General features: G+C 33.2%; 1 protein-coding gene across 1 annotated transcript in view; it reads left to right on the top strand.

The window, feature by feature from the left end:
• Positions 1-16,218, top strand: part of LOC116874443 (cyclic nucleotide-binding domain-containing protein 1-like) — a 54,212-nt gene extending 37,994 nt beyond the window's left edge. Inside the window, exons 3-5 of the mRNA XM_032869085.1 lie at positions 602-712; positions 15,424-15,582; positions 15,927-16,218. Coding sequence (XP_032724976.1) covers positions 602-712; positions 15,424-15,582; positions 15,927-15,933 — 277 coding nt within the window. The 3' untranslated portion in view covers positions 15,934-16,218. The remainder of the gene's footprint in view (positions 1-601; positions 713-15,423; positions 15,583-15,926) is intronic.
• The last annotated feature ends 1,986 nt before the right edge of the window (positions 16,219-18,204 follow it).

Below are 18,204 nucleotides of genomic sequence, written 5' to 3'. Positions count from 1 at the left end.
CTGTGGAGTAGGATATCTAAAATAGAGAAGTCCACACAGACTTCCATCCTTGGAGATCTTGTTTCCTCAGGAAAAGGATCAGAAATCTGTATTTAAAAGAAGCATCCCAATGATTCCAGTGACCTTCTGGATTGGGAAGTGCTGATCTTTTGCTCTAACACATCATTATTCTGGTCCTAAAAATACAGTGCATGAGATTTTCATAAATCATCGCAAAGATTCAGATAAATATACTTTTTGGTAATGTATATGTGAACTCTATTTGAATCATTTTGGAGGAATTTAATTATGTGGCATATTTTATGTAAGGGCTTTCATCAATTACAGAAATAAAATTTTAAGAAGGCTCAACTTAATATTAAATTTTTGGCATTGACATTCCCATAAATCTGATGTTCATAAAATATTTCTTACTGAGGCACACTATGGACAATTTTTATAGTGGATAATTTTAAAGCATAGAATGTTTAGTTTTCATATTTTTTTCATTTGCTTTTTAGGGTAAATAGTTGTATGTCTGAAGTTAAAAATCTTTCCCTTGGAAACCATTATCTGATGATATCTAAATTATAATTTTTCTCTCTTTATATTTTTAAAACAGGAGTTCTTGCAGTGTGTTCTCAGCTCACACTATGTTTATAAAGCAATATCCTAAAATATTCCTGCAGAAAAAACATAGACTGCCTAAACTTTTCAAACTGGAGGGAAAAAGGTAATGATATCTTCTTTTGGAAGCAAGGTTGGTGTGTGTACACATGAAAGAACAATTGGAACTCAAATAATGAAAGTATTTGATCTGTTTCCAGCACTCAATGCTAGGGAGCTCCCAAGCAAATGGAATTTGATAGGAAAGAATAAATTCACACAGCTGTTTTGAAGGAATTTTGATTATATGGTATGATAATTAGTACTAATAAATGTATGTTGCTCCTTTAGTTTTATCATTAAAATGAATAAGCAACTAACCCTATATAGTAAACATAATAAAAGAAAATACTATTAAGAATGTAAAAGATAATACAGTAAATGATACAGAAAAACTAAGAAAATTATAAATTATGATAGAATACCTTATATAGCTTGAGGCTAATTTGATAATCTAGATCTCATTGGTTAATTTTCTAAAAAACTGTGTTACTGAATTTATTCAAGAAGATAAAAATTAAAAAATTATTACGGTATAAATAGAAATTGTGCAAGGCATTCTTCAAAAGTATTTTTTGAAGCAAAAAAGAACAAAAACAAAAGTTAAAAACCCATAGCCCAAGTGATACCACTAGAAGTTCTTTTCAATTGTCCAAGGAAAGGTAATTTCTGTGAAATTTAATTTTCCTAGAGTGTTGAAAATAAAAAAATAGTTTGTGAATTTGCCGTGTATGTATAACTCTGAGATCAAAATTTAACAGGGGTGGTTACAGTAATAAACAAGAAATACCAATTTTTATTATGAGTATATAGGCAAACATACACAATAAAATTTAGCACAATAGTGTATTAGATTTGTACATCATGTTTAAATTGGCTTCATCTCATGAGCGTAAAGAAGGTTCATTATTAGAAAAGCTATTATTATAACTTTATAATAGGATTAGCTCAAGGAGAAACTGTATGATCTATCAGTGCATAAAAGTATTTGATGTAATTCAGTATCTGTGTCTCATAGTAAAATAAAATCATGCTTTTACGTGTAATGTGTATAGTAGGTGGCTATTAAATAGTACAAAACATTTATTTTTTCATCCAGAAAGAAACTACTCTAAAGTAGCAATAAAAACATCTTAAGCTGAATTAAAATAAAATTTCATAAAATATATTAAGAAATTATAAATCTCTAAGCTTAGCTTACACTGGTCCTTCATGTAATGTGATAAACCCATATATGCCTGGACGGTGGGACTAGAGCTTGGGTGATTCAGAAAAGCTTTCGGCAGAATATAATTGATGAGGAAACATGAATCTTGGCAGATACTAAATACCTACACCATTAAAACTATTCATCAATAGCTTTTACCTATTATCATTATTGCTGTATTCAACACTCTATAATTCATTTAACATAAATGCCATGTGAACACAAATGTCATGTGACAGATATAATAGTAAGACTTTGAAGTATGGTATGTGCCTGGTTGTGAACATCTGGTGAGAATGCCTGATGGCAGGCATTTGCTAAATATCAAAGAGCAGGAGAGTAGAAGAAATGCTTCATACAACCATTAAATTCACTTGGAGCAATGCCACATTAATGAAAATAAATGGAAGACCTGGCTGAGACATAGGGAAACAGTTCTACCTGAGCAAAAAATGTGAATACAGAGCAAAAATGAGATCAAAGACTGGTCAGAACTATAATGATTATCTAAAATTTATTTTATTTATGAATTAAGTAGAGAGAAGGTAAATTTTTGGTAGATTCAAAGACACAGGATATCAAATAGACAACATTTCTTTTAAAAAAGCACTGAATTTTCACCCAAATGACTTGGATTTGAGTTTCTGTTTTGCACAATTGTGGCAGCATGAGTTTGGGATAGTCTCTGAATATCAACTGCTCTGTTTTAAGTCAGGAAGAGAAGATAATATCCTCCTTCAGAGTTATGCATGGAACAAACTTTTTAATTGTACTAACTGTTATTATTATCATGGACTTATAGATATAGGCAGTGATGTTTTATATAGATTTATACCAACTGTCAAGAAATTCTGCCTCTTTTCAAATGAGTTAATCAACAATGACAATATTGAATTAATACATATAATACAGTAACAAATCACTGCATTCTTCACTTCAACAGGTTTAATACTTACCATTTTTTAAACGAAAAAAGACAGACTTAAAAAATCTTCCTAATTAAAATATACTTGACACACAATATTACATTAGTTTCAGGTATGAAACAGTGATTAAGCAAAACTGTACATTTTGCTATGCTCATAAGTGTATCTACCATCCGTCACCATACAATGGTATTACAGTACCACTGACTATATGCTCTAAGCTGTGCCTATCATCCCTGTCCTTTAGTCATTCCATAACTGGAAGCCTGTATCCCCCACTCTCCTTCACCCATTTTGCCCTCCCTCCCAATCTGGAAACCACTAATTTGCTCTTTGTATTTATGGGTCTCTTTCTGCTTTTATTTGTTTATGTATTTGTTTTATTTTTTAGATTCTTTATACGGTATTTGCCTTTCTCTGAGTTATTTCATTTAACATAACACCCTCTGGGGCCATCCATGTTGTTACATATGGCAAGATCTCATTCTTTTTCTATTTCTCATTCTATTTCTTATGGCTAAGTAATATTCCATTGTATATATACCACATTTTCTTTATCCATTCATCAATGGACATTTTGGGTTGCTTCTATATCTTGTCTGTTATAAATAATGCTTCAATAAACAGGAGTGCATATATCTTTTTTAGTTAGTGTTTTCATTTCTTTGGGTAACTGTCCATTAGTGAAATTATTGACTTGTATATCTATTTTCAATTTTTTGAGGAAACTCTATACTGCTATCCACAGTAGCTGTACCAATTTTTATTCCCATCAACAGTGCATGAGCTAACACTTGTTATTTCTTAGAAAAGACATAGACTTTATTATTTTTTTTAAAGATTTTATCCATCTACTTGACAGAGATTACAAGTAGGCAGAGAGGCAGGCAGAGAGAGAGAGAGAGGGAGGAGGAAGCAGGCTCCCCACTAAGCAGAGAGCCCGATGTGGGGCTCGATCCCAGGACCCTGGGATTATGACCTGAGCCAAAGGCAGAGACTTTAACCCACTGAGCCACCCAGGTGCCCCCAAAAGACATAAACTTTAATCAGTACACCTTCATATCAGTTCATTTCTGGAGTAAAAAGTTTAAGGAAATGATAGTAACTGAGAAAACAATAAGCATCACAGAATGTGGTAATCTTTGTTGAAGATATATTTATCAAATAAGTAATGTTTTAGGAGGGTAAGAATTCATGTATTTACAAGGAAGCTTGTATTCTTATTTAACTTTTATAAATCTTTTGACTTACCTTTTTGGATAGTAAGGTTAGAGACAATATACTTTTTTTTTTTTCCTTTTAGAGAATGAAAAAAAAATGACTAAGCTGCAACTTTTATACTGGGAAAATTTAGTCCACATTTTTAACCATTTTTCATTTGTCTGTGGGCTTATTTTAATGTTAAACTACAAAGTTGTGTATGGGCTTTGGTTATAATGTACTCGTCTCATCAAATTTAGCATCAAATCAAACATTGCACTTAATATGCAGAGTGTGGCATTTTAGAATTTTTGATACATTTTTACTCGACATTTTAATGAAGTCCAATCAGTACCTATTATTTAAAAAAAATTAATTCTAATTAGACATAGGATCAAATAAGGACAAAGAAAAAGGAGTAACTTGCTATGTTTAGAAGGAGTTTCAGGTTTATAACTAGTAACCGGTTATAACAGGTTTATAACAAGATAATGGTAAAATTCAGTAAAACCATTTTAACTTAGCTTGTGTTATATAACTTACAACTGAATAATTTGACCTGGGAAGAGTAAAAGGATTTTAGTAGTGTGCCATACTGTGCCCATCAACCTCAGGATTTTACTAAGAGTATTTTTTCAACATGCTAAAGGCATCCTGACCAGAAGAGGTCTCCTGGGATGCTTCTCATGGGCCCAGAAGTCTGACCATGCTCAGTTGGGCAAATTACTAATTACTACAAAAGCTGTCAAAGCATGTTTTGTATAAGGAATTGATGCTTCAGTTTGGACTTCAGATTCTAAAGAGAGTAGGATATCCCAGCTGCTTGAACTGAAACTCAAAATTTTACTTCTAGATCTAAAAGCAGCAGTAACATGTACCTTTGATCTGGGTTAAAATGATGTGGAACTTCTCCGTAATAAATATATTTTTTCCAAACACATTTTAAAACAGCCATTTGGTATAATACACATACTACCTTGATGGATTATAAATTCTTTTTAAAACTGTAAGTGCAGAAAATGCTGGAAAACAAAAGATGAATATCTGGAGATGCAGCAACTGAAAACCTAGAGCAAATGGATTCTGATAGACTGACTCAAAAAAAAAAAAATCTCTACAAAATTACTTTCTTAGCTTGTGGTTTTCTTTTGAGATTTGGACTTCATTTCATTCCCTAGCATTGTGAAAATTATCCATGTGCTCAGCTACATCTAAATAGTGCTTATTTCATGCTAGCTTGAATCTGGTCTCAGGGTAATTAAACATAGGATATTTGAAAAATGTGTATTTAACATTAGAACAAACGGAACTCTCCTTTTTATGATTATAAACCCCCTATTTTCTCTGAAGTTCTGAGGTCTATTGAATGAGATGCTCCCTGTGTCTTTTTAAAGTCAGAACTATCATAATTCTGTTGTACTATTTTTCTTTAAATAGAAAAGCAAAAATTTACATTATCTGGAAGAAACCTTACGATATGTTTTATCATTTGTTTATTCATTTAAATAATATATACTGAATACTGACCATATGTTAAGTACAAGTCACACGAGGTCTCCACTCAGAAGATATGGCTTCGTAGCACTGGCAGGCACAAAGAGGTAACAAAATATATATATATAAGTATCAAAGGTGACAGAGGTGATTGGGAGGTGGTTTCCACTCAGAGTACTTATGTTAATAGCAGACAATGTACTGGAAGATCAGCGCAAGCATCCTTGAGGAAGTGATGTTGAAGTTCAGGGATAAATAAGAGTTGGCTAGGAGAAGGTAAACGGTCCCTGAGACAAAAACAAAACAAAACAAAACAAAAAAAAAAACAAAACCAAAACACCCAAGTGCATGCGATGATCTTCACACTGTTTATTATATAAGTGCTGGTGAAGCTATTTTGTCTGGTATACTAATTGCCTAGTTTAGTAGTTGCCACCAGAAAGTTGTTGAAAATTTTTTTCCCAAAATCTTTAGTTAATTTCTTCCATATGTATCAAGATAAGGGTGCTGGTGGCTGAGAGTACAGGTAGAGAAGATAGGAGGAAAGAAAAAAAGAAAACAGAAGGAAGGAAGGAAGAAGAAAGGAAGAAAAAGGAAAGGAAAAGAGAATGAAAGAAAGAAGGAAAGAGAAAAGGAAGGGGAAAAAGGAAAGAAGAAGAAAGGGAGAAAGGCAAGGGAGAAATGAAGGACTGTCATGCTATCTCATGAGAGCAATATTTGGACCTTTTGGAGATTTTTATGATGGGAAGGGGAGGGAAGTTTATAGAAATCTAGCTAGTTGCCTCACCCATGCTCTGATGTCTTTTGTGGCTCAGATCAAAACCTTTACTGTGGCAGTATCGTAGCAAAGTGGGGTAGGATTTCCTTGCATTAGAGTGGACTGTTAGAAGAAAGTTTCAAGTCTGAGTCTAAAGAAACCTACCATCCATATTTACATCTGCCCCTGAGGAATGGCTGATTATGCTAAAAGGAAGGCCTTTTTGGCACACTTCCTTCCTGATCTAACTAAATTAGACAATTTGGTTAGATTTAGATCGTTTTGGTTAGAATTATACCTGGGAATATCTGCTGAGGAAGGTTGAATGCTCTGCCTGGGGTAGAGGCATTCTAACTTGGAGTTGTGGAGCTATCCAGGAGAGAGGAAAGGCAGAGAAAACAAGGGGCAGACAAGAAGCAAGAGGAGCCAGGAAATAATTGGAGAAGTGTGTACAGAGTGAGGAGAAACCATTGATCCTAGGCATTGGGTTGAGGACATTTAAGAAAGCCCTATTTATGGATTTCAAGTATGCTGTGCTATATGTGGTACAGCATCTTTTTAGGATAACCGCAGTGTTTGATGAAATCTATTAAACTTACAAATGCTCTAAATATTTGGTTTAGTTTAGTTTAGTTTTGTTTTGTTGAGGAAATATAGTCAGAGCTGGTTTTATTTCTGGATAAATAAGACATGGAGTAAAGAGTAAGGAAGAAATAGTACAATCTGGGGAAATACTGAAATCTTAAGGAGAGCTTTGTACTTCTGTGGATTTGCATGGGACTTTATCTAGATTTTAAGAGGCCAGTAGAACCCAGCTTTCATAATTTGTATTGCATGAAATTCCTGACCAATATCCTGATAATGGAAAAATGTGATACCATCAATTAAGAGACAGGTAGTAGACATGGTGCAATTATGAGTTCAGCTGGAGGAGTATTGTAAATGTTGATGTATTTTCTTATAAATCCCATTCATCAAAGACCATATGCAACTAAGGGGAAAAAGCCATCTTTGATTCAAAATGGAGTCAGTTCTATGCTTTGAAAGGCTGTAGTTGAATGTTTGGATCTTCTTCCAGATTATGTACTATTGGTAGCAGGAAATTTGCCTCCCTATGCTTCCAAATTGGCCTTTCCATTCTTCAAAACTAGATGCTTCATTCATTGCGTAAAGTAGCCATACAAGGCTGAGATCTCTTCAAAGAGATTACTTTGAAAAGAGGAATAGAAATTCTAAAAATTTACTGGACACGTTTTCTCTGCATTTTAGTTTTCTTTTCAGTAAATTAAGTCCAGTGTGAGTGATGGTATTGCTGAATGGTTACACTGTGTTTTATCATTGTTTCTCAACAGTCAGTAACCATTAATTCCTATACAGAAGTCAGGTAGAGAGGCTTGGTACTGAAACAATGTTTTCTATAGAATGTGGAAATGGGGTTAGAAAAGAAACTTGATAAAAGCCACTGAAGGGAGTGTGTAAGAGCTTAACAAAGCTAATTTAAGAATGCTGAGAATAATTAAGGATCAGTAAAAATTAGATAATGTAGATTTGTAATCACCAAGTATGTTACCAGTTCAGCAATGTTCTGTGGGTGGAAAAAGTAGGGTGATTAAAAAGGAAAAATTAAAATGATATATACCTGAGAACTGAGAGAGTGAACAAAATAAACGCTTCTTTGTTTGGGTTTGGAGGTTAGCAAATGTTTGTTGAATTGGATTGTGAATACAGGGAGTTTAGGTTATAAGTGAAGACAGAGAATGGTATTTGATTACTCTTATAAATATATATTAATATATTGTTATATTAAAGGTTGTCTTTAGATATCCCACCTTTTAAAATCTGAGCTTTTTAATTTCAACTGATCCTTAGTAAGTAAATAAGCTTTATGAAATAATTTCACTTTCTTGCATTTTCATATGACTTGTCATATATTATGGAAAATGTATTGCTGTTTTATTCCATAGAATACATGTTAAGTCCAGTTGTTCACATTTAACTGTGGATTTTCTATTGCTCTTTGGAAACGAAGAGGAGACTTTGAGTTTGGCATAGACATTTATTTTTAGTAGAAACTAGGGAAATACTGCTTACCTCTGTCTAATCTTAAAATATTCTTTCTTATATTATAAGAGATGACAGGATTCCAATGTTTGCTGTCAGGAGTACATAATGGAACTTGCCTTTGAATCCTCAGTTGTAACTTTGGATATGTTGGCAATGTGTAGGACAAAGTCAGCACTATTGTACAGCATAAGACAAAGCTTGCAATTTATTAACTTGCATCTTGGGGATGGCATTTACCCATAATTATTTCCCAGGTTTGTCATTAGTGATAATTAAGCTAAGCTTAATAAATGGAGTATACATAGTACACTTAAAGTGACTGTATTTATCTGTATTTTTATGAGTCAGGCTGACTTTATTTAAAAAAAAAAAAGGATCTGAGAATCCTCATATTTTTCTCTGGTTCTAACTACTGCCTAGTAAAATTTATAAGATTTACAGAAAAGTGGGGGATGGAGTTACAGATTTGGGGAAATTATTTTTTAAAAAGTTTGTAAGACCTGTAAAACAAGAATACACAGATTGCAATGTGTTGTTCTGATGGCCTTTGGACTACTCACATCTGGGTTTGTTGTTCTGAAATTTGGCAATTGTGTTGCCTTAACAAGATTACCTAAAACTTGGACTCTTAGTCTCTTCATCTAAAATGGAGACAATAATACATACTCTATAGTCATGTTGGAGGACTGACTGAGATAATGTATACTAAATGTTATTTTATTTTGCTTGGTGGTGGTGCTAAATCCCAGTCACCTGAATTTATTGAGGCCTTTTTTTTTTTTTTGTTTTTAATATAGCCAATTTAAAAACATTGATAGCTACAAAAACTATGATGTTGCACAAAACTATTATTTTACTAATGCATGATTGTGGAATATGCACTGGCCATTTAGAAAACATTGGTCCACTGGGTTATACAGATCTTAAAAATGTTGACATGTTTATGCAATATATGAAGATCACAGTTTTTAATATCATCACTAATCATCAGAAAAGCCTTACGTATTAGGAATTTGTCAAGTTTACAGACGTGGATACAAGTTTTCTAAAAATCAAATTTTACTTGAAAGCTTGAATTTTATCATAAGTGACAGATACTGTATATTTGAAGTGACAACTGCACTTCACTCATTTTGGAGAAAATATATTCCAAACATCAAAGTCGTTTATTATTATTTGTTTTTTGGCTATTCTTTCAAGTAAATATGAAGAGCAGTGAAAAAAGTGGATAGTTTAGCTTACAAATTAGATAATAACTCACTTTTGAGACAAGAATCCATTTGAAATGCTGCAAAAATTCTTTATTCTTTTCATTTTGTCACACAGAATATCACAAAAAAAGTGTACTCAGGTAAGAGGATTGAGATTTAATAAAATTAATATTTTTTCTGGCTTTTTAAAAATTGCAAGTGTGTGGCAGTGAAGAATTCAGTGACTTCTGATATAGTTTGATCTCATGACTTTGAATCATGCTTAGTTGCAAATAGTTTTACCCATCATTATTTTTGCATGACTAAACTTCAACACAGCAGAAGAGGGAAATCACATCTTAGTGGTATTGTGATCTTTTTAAATATTTTTTCTCTTTATAGTTACTGAGGAAATTAAATAAGAGTCATTTCCTATAGTCTATATAACTTAATAAATGCATGAAACATGATTAATATTTTACAATTAGATTCACAAAAATAAAAAATTTAATAATATCATGGTGGCAGTGAGAATGTAGAGCAACTGAAACTTACACCTGGACTACTTTTTTAGCCATTTTAGAAAATAAATTGGCTAATTATTAATATAATTGAGGATGAACATACATTCTGACTTAAAAATTCTAATCCTGGGTCTATTCCCTGGAGAAGTTGTGTATATACAAGACTAGTCATTGTAGGCAAGTTTGTATAAAGCAAGCAAACCAACAAAAAGCAAAACAAACCTGGAAACAAAATCTCAGTTGCCCACAGACTGAGAAAATGGGAATAGAAAACCCCCTTTGTGATATATAAACAAACGAAATCTTAGATAGCAGTAAAATGAGTGAAAGATAGTCATTAAGTCTCATAAACACAGTGTGAACAATAACAAAAAAGCAAGTTACAGAATGCTTAAGAATTCATTTCTATCAAGTGCAAAAATAAATATGCAAAATTAAAATTAAGGTTTTAAAGGGATGCATACATTTTTAATTAATCTGTATAATGAAGACCAAGGAACAAAATTCAGGGTAGTTCTTATCTCTGGAGTGAGTGCTACATCTGTCCATGGAGAAGTAGTTGTATAGGGCCACAGGTACTTTATAAAGATCTGAGTGGGTGCACTAACACTGTTTTATTGTTATTTTTAAAAGTACAATGTATTATGTATTTTTTAACTTAATAATCAATAGAAAAAATGCCAAAACTTTAAAAACTTAATAGCAGAGAAATGAACAGAATTGCCTAATTACTGGCTCATTATGCTAACTATCCAATTCTATAGATAATTTCATGCATCCCTATCATTTACCTTGAGTAAAAATTATTTCAGAAATAATTAGAAGTAATGATTCCAAAAAATATGGAAAGATTTCTAGAAGATATTAATCTGTCTTATAGTGTCTATGTCTATTTGACATGGTCAATATATTTTTGAGTCAAATTTAGCATCTTTAGAAATTTCTTTGGCAGGAAAATTCCTTGTACGTCCTTGTTTAAAAAAGGAATATTTTTTAAACTCTTTTCATCTTGAATGTCTCAGTTTAAAACTCTCTGTGAGAGACATTATCTCTTCATACATTTTTACACTCTTATAAGAACCCTATAATTGTTTTTCACAACATATATAAATTCTTTGTATCACTTTTATTAGCTTTCAATAACATATTTAGAGACTGATTATACTATTAGTGCCTTCCTGCATTGGGTAGCAAGGAACATATTGGCTAAGCCAGACTGTCCTGAGACCTTGTTGCCCAGGAGATACCTGGCTGGCCCTGTCCAATGATGGCCAATAATACATGTTGCGTCAGAAGTTGCATGGGTGAAGTCCTGGTCATGGTAGGGCTTTCCAAGACATGATAGGACCTTATCTTAAGTAGGTGTATGACCATCATTATAAGCCAAGTATGTGTCTTGTGAGGAAATGTGGGAGACTTTTGAAACCATGCTCACTGATGACTGATGATATCATGTGTTTCCTGCTGAGATACGTATACACAGACTTTATTGCAATAAAATGGAGTAAGTGGCATTAAGAAAAAAAAAGGTAGTAAGGAACATAAAGGCAGAAATACAATTGTTTGTCTAATGAACTTTTACCTAGCAACCTCACTAAGTTCTCTTATGAAATTTGTAGATACTAGAATAGTGATAATGCCATGTCATTAATAATAATGTCATTAATAATTATAATGTCATCTGACAAAAAAAATAACAGTTTTACTGATACATTCTGGTTCTTAAACTTTTTACTTGTATTTTAATGCCTAAGACCTCCATTATTGTATTGAATAGGTTAGAGCAGGATAAATGCCTTATTTCTAATTCCAGAGGCAAAGTTTTTTAAATTTTAGTTTAAGTATAATATTTGTTGTATTTTTAAAATACTTTTGTCATATTAAGAAAGTTCATTATTTCTAGTTTTGTAGGATTTTATATTACACATAAATATTAGATCATATGAAATGTTTAGATAATCATAATTTTTCTTATTCCATTAATGTATTGAATTACATACCTGAAATAATATTCCTGGTATAGTCTCAACTAGGCTATGCTTTACTTTCTTTTAAAATTATTACTGGATTCTGTTTATTAGTATTTTGCTTAGAATTTTTGCATCTATATTGTGATATTGGCTTGTTTTTTCTTTTCTTGTAATATCCTTGCCAGGTGTTGATATTTAGGCTATGTTGGCTTCCTAAAACTAGCTGGAAAGTATAACTATCTTTTGTATTTTCTAAAAGTGTTTGGATTTTTTTATTTATTAAGAGTTTTGGAGCACCTAGGTGGCTCAGTTGTTAAGAGTCTGCCTTTGGCTTGGGTCATGATCCCAGGGTCCTGAGATAGAGCCCCACATCAGGCTCCCTGCTCAGTAGAAGCCTGCTTTCTCCCTCTTCCACTCCCCCTGCTTGTGTTCCCTCTCTCGCTATGTCTCTCTGTGTCAGATAAATAAATAAATAAAATCTTAAAAAAAAAAAAAAGAGTTTGACGTCATCATTAAGACCATTTTGACCAGGAGTTTCTTTGCGGAAAAAGTTTTACTTATTAGTTATATATATATTTTTTAAGGTTTTGTTTATTTATTTGACAGAGAGAGACACAGTGAGAGAGGGGAACACAAGCAGTGGGGGTTGGAGAGGGAGAAGTAGGTTTTCTGCTGAGCAGGGTACGGGGCTCAATCCCAGGACCTGGGGATCATGACCTAAGCGAAGGGTAGACACTTAACGACTGAGTCACCCAGGTGCCCCTTATTAGTTATATTCTTTAAAATATTTAGAACAATTAAAATTTTCTATTTCTTGTATCAGTTTGGTAATTTGCACTTTTACAGTGATTTATCTCACTCTAAGCTTTCAGATTTATTGGTGTGAAATTATCAATAATATGATAGTTTTATATCGGAGATCTGTGATGAAATCTCCTTTTTTCATTCCTGATATTTATTTCTACTTTCTCTCTTTTTGTTCTTGATCAATTTTTTGCTAAGTGCAGTAGATCTGGTTTTTCCAAGTTTATTAGATTTTTAAATAACCAAGTTTTGGTATTGTTTATTACTCTGCTTTAAGAGATATTTTTCTTTCTTTATTGTTATACTTCTACTTATTTTGGATATACCTTGCTCTTTTTTTCTCACTTCTTGAGGTGGATCCTTAGCTCATTGATTATCAATTTAAAAAAAATACATCCACTTAAAGCAGTATGTTTCTTTCTAATTAGTTTTATATATACCTTTTTAGTCTAATGCCTGAAAAATCCTTAAGATGATCAATTGAAAAAAGAGCAGTAAAACAGCTAATCATTGAGAAAAAAGGGACAAATCTTTCTGTACAATCCCAATGAATTGTCAAATTAGATTAGAGGGTAAAAGAATCCTAAACACATTAGATACAGAAGCATTGTATTTTACACACACACACACACACACACACACACACACACAACATAGTTATACAAATATTGCATATCTTGGCACAATCTTAGCATATAATGACTAAGACTTTGTGAAAAAAATCTTTAGAGGCCTGAGAATAACACAAAGGATTCAGTTTTCAAGTTAAACCCATCAGTATCAGAGATTTTACCCCATATCAAACTTTGCTTAAAAAATTTAAAGGTACAGGTTATTGTGGAATATAGAGAGATGCAGAATCTGAGATCACCAACATAGCTCTCCAGAAAAGAGCTGAATCATGTCCATGGCCTTCCATACTCCTGCTTGCCTTGTCTTCTTGAACAATTTATTAACTTCTCATGAAATGATTTTTGCATTTTGTATGACTGATTTTTTTAGACTATATATATTGCATTATTACTAGTTTTACTATATAATGGTGAGGATAATTTTCTACCATTTCCTGAAGAGCATAGAGCACAATTTAATCAATTAATCACTTAATGTGTATGGCCACCTATTTGTTCCTGTTGCTTTTGTTGGTTTAGTATCTCCTGGTTAATTTTAAGAAGCTTAAATATCACTGGGGACTATTGTGAATCCTTTGGCTGCCTTGAGATTTCCAACACAAAGTAGGAAATCAGGAGTCATGTGACTTAGACAAATAAGATGAACTTGGACTGGAAGAATACTAAGTCCAATGCAGACTCACTTCCCACATTCCTGCCACAAAGTCGGCCATATCTACCTCCCACTTTTCCTCTAGTCCATGGACCGCTCTTCTCCAGAATATAAAAACTTCATTCTATTTGCATTTTAGCATCCAGGCTGGGTGGAGGAAAGCCAATTGCTTTGTACCTGAATTCTTATCATTGTTAAGTTTTACTGTGCTTACTATTTATGGTAGTAACTAGGGATAGAGTTTTAAGTGGTGTTCCAGGTCTGCAGGAATGGTTGAGGTTCTGTAAAAGGAATGGAAGAGAAATGGATTTTGGCTTTTAATTTTATCTTTGTAAGTTATTTGAGTAAGCTGGGCTATCTCATTTCTGTATACATCAAGTAAGTAAGTTTTACTACTGATATTTTAACATCTGCAAACTTTAGAGCTATTACAGAAACTCTAGCTCTACTAGTTATGAGTGGTAAGAGAAATTATATAAACCCTTTAACCTGAAATGTCCTTATCATATCAATAAGGGATAATATTGCTTATTTCACATAGTTAATATTGATATGGGTATATAATGTTTAGCAAAACAACTAGCATAAAAACTCAAGTATGCATTAGACATTAATGTGATTATTTACTGTTATTATTCCAATTAATGTTTATCTTATATTTAAGTATGATTTTTATATTCTCTTATATATAATATAGGTCAGTAATCTATGATAATTTTGGCTTTTATCATCTCCTGCACATTGTTTTTTTCTTAAGGATAGACAGCATTTGTTAGTTTTTGCTCTTAGGTTTTTAGTGACTTTTTGATAGGAATGCGTGGAGCTAAAAAATGAATGGAGAATGGTCATTCAGTTATACATCTCCTGGGGACTTGGATGTATGACATACTGTAGCATAAGAATAAAGAAAAATGGCTGCTTTCAAGATGTTCATAATTTAGCAGTTGGAAACAAAAGTTTTTAAAAAGCACTTTTATTGTTGGTATTAAGTGTACACCAAAAAACAAGTATATAGCTATAAAGACAAGGATGTTAACCATTGACTTCAAATATTTCCTTAAGGTATGTACACTTAGTTACAAAACATGTTCCAATCACTTAAGACAGTTATAATATGTATAACCAAGTTCTGTATGTAGAAAATATTTTATGTATGTCAGTGTTGAGGCTTAACAAGATGATGTATTTAACTGTACTACTGATGATTGGGGGAAAAAAGTAAGGCACTGAAAAGGCATACACTATTAAAATGCCAAATTATCTTACAACAGTGCCTTTCTAGTCTTGACAGTAAGGAGTTCATGTCAATCATTTTGTACAATATGCAACACCATAATCTGTTATGTTCCTTTGTTCAGAAAATCTATCGAAGACACAGTAGAATATGAACCCCAAAAACGTGATGATTCTCACAATATAGCTATCCATGTTAAAATAGCACATGGTGGTCTTACTTTATATGAGCCCAAAAAATTTGAAGAAGAGTTTGTAGAATTCCTGGATATTTTAAAGAAATTGTAAGTATTTTTAATATATTACTTCTTGTAGTTGAATAATAGTTTTGAATAGCTCTACTTTTTTTTTTTTAAGTTAACTGCTTTCGGGTAAGTGTGCTTTAATTGTATTCTACCATTAGTGATTGATTCAGGAGAGGTAGAAATACTGAAGACTCTTTCTAGATGAATGGAGTCTTCATCAATTCCATCTTCAAGGCATATCATGGATATATTGGTAATATATCCAACTGTGGCACATTTTAATTTTATGTTGCAAGCAAAATAGGTGTTATTTACTGATTGTGTTAAATCAAAATTATGTTTAAGATTTCATCAGTTTATGGTTACTTGTCAGCTCTTCACAGCATTTAAACTATCTTCCCCATCACAGAGGCTTTAAGATAAACTTACCTCATATTCTTTTTAATTTCTTGGAAGACATTGTACTATGATTGGGACACCTTCCTGAAGGAAGGGGAGGAGAAGGAGAAAGGAGGGCTTAAATTTAGGTGGAGGCTGGTTTCCAGGGTTGGTATTGCATTTGTGAGTAAAATTAAAGTTGAAATGAAGATGAGAAGAAACTGTGATAATAGAATAAAATGAAGAGAAAGTGTCAAGACTAGAATTGTGCCCAAAATAAAAACCAGTAGCATGGAATGAGAAACCAAAAATCTGGCATTTATGTTTGGATGAATACACTAAGAATTCTATACTAGAAGCACTCTTCCTCAAAATTTTCATTGCAGGGGCACCTGGGTGGCTCAGTCAGTTAAATGGCTGACTCTTGATTTCAGCTCAGATTTTGAACTCATGGTCCTGAATTCATGCCCAGCATGGAGCCTATCTGAAAAAAAAAATTAACACTGCAAATTTGAGAAAATATGGTCAGAACTTCCAGGAAATTTGAGAATAGTCACATTTCTGATACTTTTACTTAGAACAACATCAGTGAAATAGACACAGCAAATACTATAAGAAGGGAGTTATGAGGGAATTATAGAGAAGGAAATAATAACCACCTGTCATACAGGGGTATAATTAAACTGGTAAGCTGCAGAAATAGAAAATTTAATGAGAATGAGTTAGTGATTATGCTAAATATATACTTTGGTAGAAAATCACTAAAGCACTGAAAGTTACTGGAGCTATAGTCACTTGCATTCCATTAAACCATAATGTTGACAAAAATTGCATTGGATTAAATATTTTAAGTGTCTGGAAACCCGTGAATCACTCACTGCTGATTTCAGATTGTGCTGGGCTGCAGGATTTTCAGTGGGGTAATCTCTGTCTTTCTGAAAATAACAAAGCGGCACTTCCCAGATGACATAGGTTCTGTCTAAAATGCAGGAGGAGCTCAAGTGACACGGTTCTCTGGCAAGGTGTTAAAATCCTAAGAAGTAAATGTAGGCTGAAGGTAGGATAGAAATTAGAAATGGATAAAAACCCAGTACTATGTTAGCAAGACTGAGCAGGAGCCATGGTAGAAGGCTATCCAAACAGAAGATGGAATAGACAAAGAATCTACCGCCGCATCCTTAAGTGGTCCTCCATGAAGTCCACTTAACAGTAAATCTACAAATACCCTAGACAGTAGATGTTGGGAGAGTGGCAATTTCCAGAACCCACTCCCTCACTCACATGTGAGAGAAAGTGTGGGTAGGTAGAGGAGATCTTGAAGTACTCCAAGCTCCTACTTGCAGTGGCTCAGAATTGGCCACGTATGACTTTTCAAAATGAAGGTAGCAGGTTTTGACAGCTGCCAGTGGGTGGGACTGTGTCACTCACTGAGTTACAAGGGCAGAGTATATGAGAGGGGAACTCACTTTTATGTTTAATGTTCACAAAGCCTTTAATTTTTATACATAAAAATTCTGATTCATCCTCATATTAGTGCTTTGAAGTGGATATAATAAACTAGTCAGTAAAAGAGCAGTGCATGTGCTTAGTCCATAATCTATATTTATTCTTCTGCAGACATGTTTTTATCTTCTTGTCTTCTTGGTGCACTAGTGTATTCACTTTCCATTACTGTATAAGAGATTATCATAAACATAGTGATTTAAAACAACATGCATTTATCATCTTTCTGGGCAAGGCTTTGTTGGGTCCTCTGCTCATATCTCAAAAGGTTTCTTTTTTTTTATTAACATATAATGTACTATTTGTTTCAGAGGTACAGGTCTGTGATTCATTAGATTTACATAATACGTAGCACTCTCCACAACACATATCCTCCCCAACTTCCATCACCCAGCCATCCCATCCATTCTGCCACCCCCACCCCCCAACTCCAGCAACTCTCACAAGGTTTCAATTAAGGTATTTGTGGAGCTACATTATTTTCTGGAGCATGAGGTCCTCTTCCAAGCTAATAAGTGTTGGCAGAATTTGCTCCTTGTAGTTAGTTGTAGGGCTGAGGTCTCTACTTCCTTCCTGCCTCTCAGATAGGCACCCATTTCATCTCCTAAAGACCCGCAGATCCTTGCTGAATCACCATTCCTCAGACCTTCCTATAACATGGAAGCTTACATATTCAAAAGCCAGCAAGGGAGATTCTCTCTTTCTCCTATTCTGCTAAGATGAATTTTTATATAACTTAATCAAGGACATGTATATCCCATCACCTTTGTCATATTATAT

This window comes from Lontra canadensis, unplaced genomic scaffold (assembly GCF_010015895.1).
Source record: "Lontra canadensis isolate GAN:19392208 unplaced genomic scaffold, GSC_riverotter_1.0 scaffold37, whole genome shotgun sequence".
In the NCBI taxonomy this organism is placed as follows: domain Eukaryota; kingdom Metazoa; phylum Chordata; class Mammalia; order Carnivora; family Mustelidae; genus Lontra; species Lontra canadensis.
This window is presented reverse-complemented; position numbering and strand designations above follow the sequence as displayed.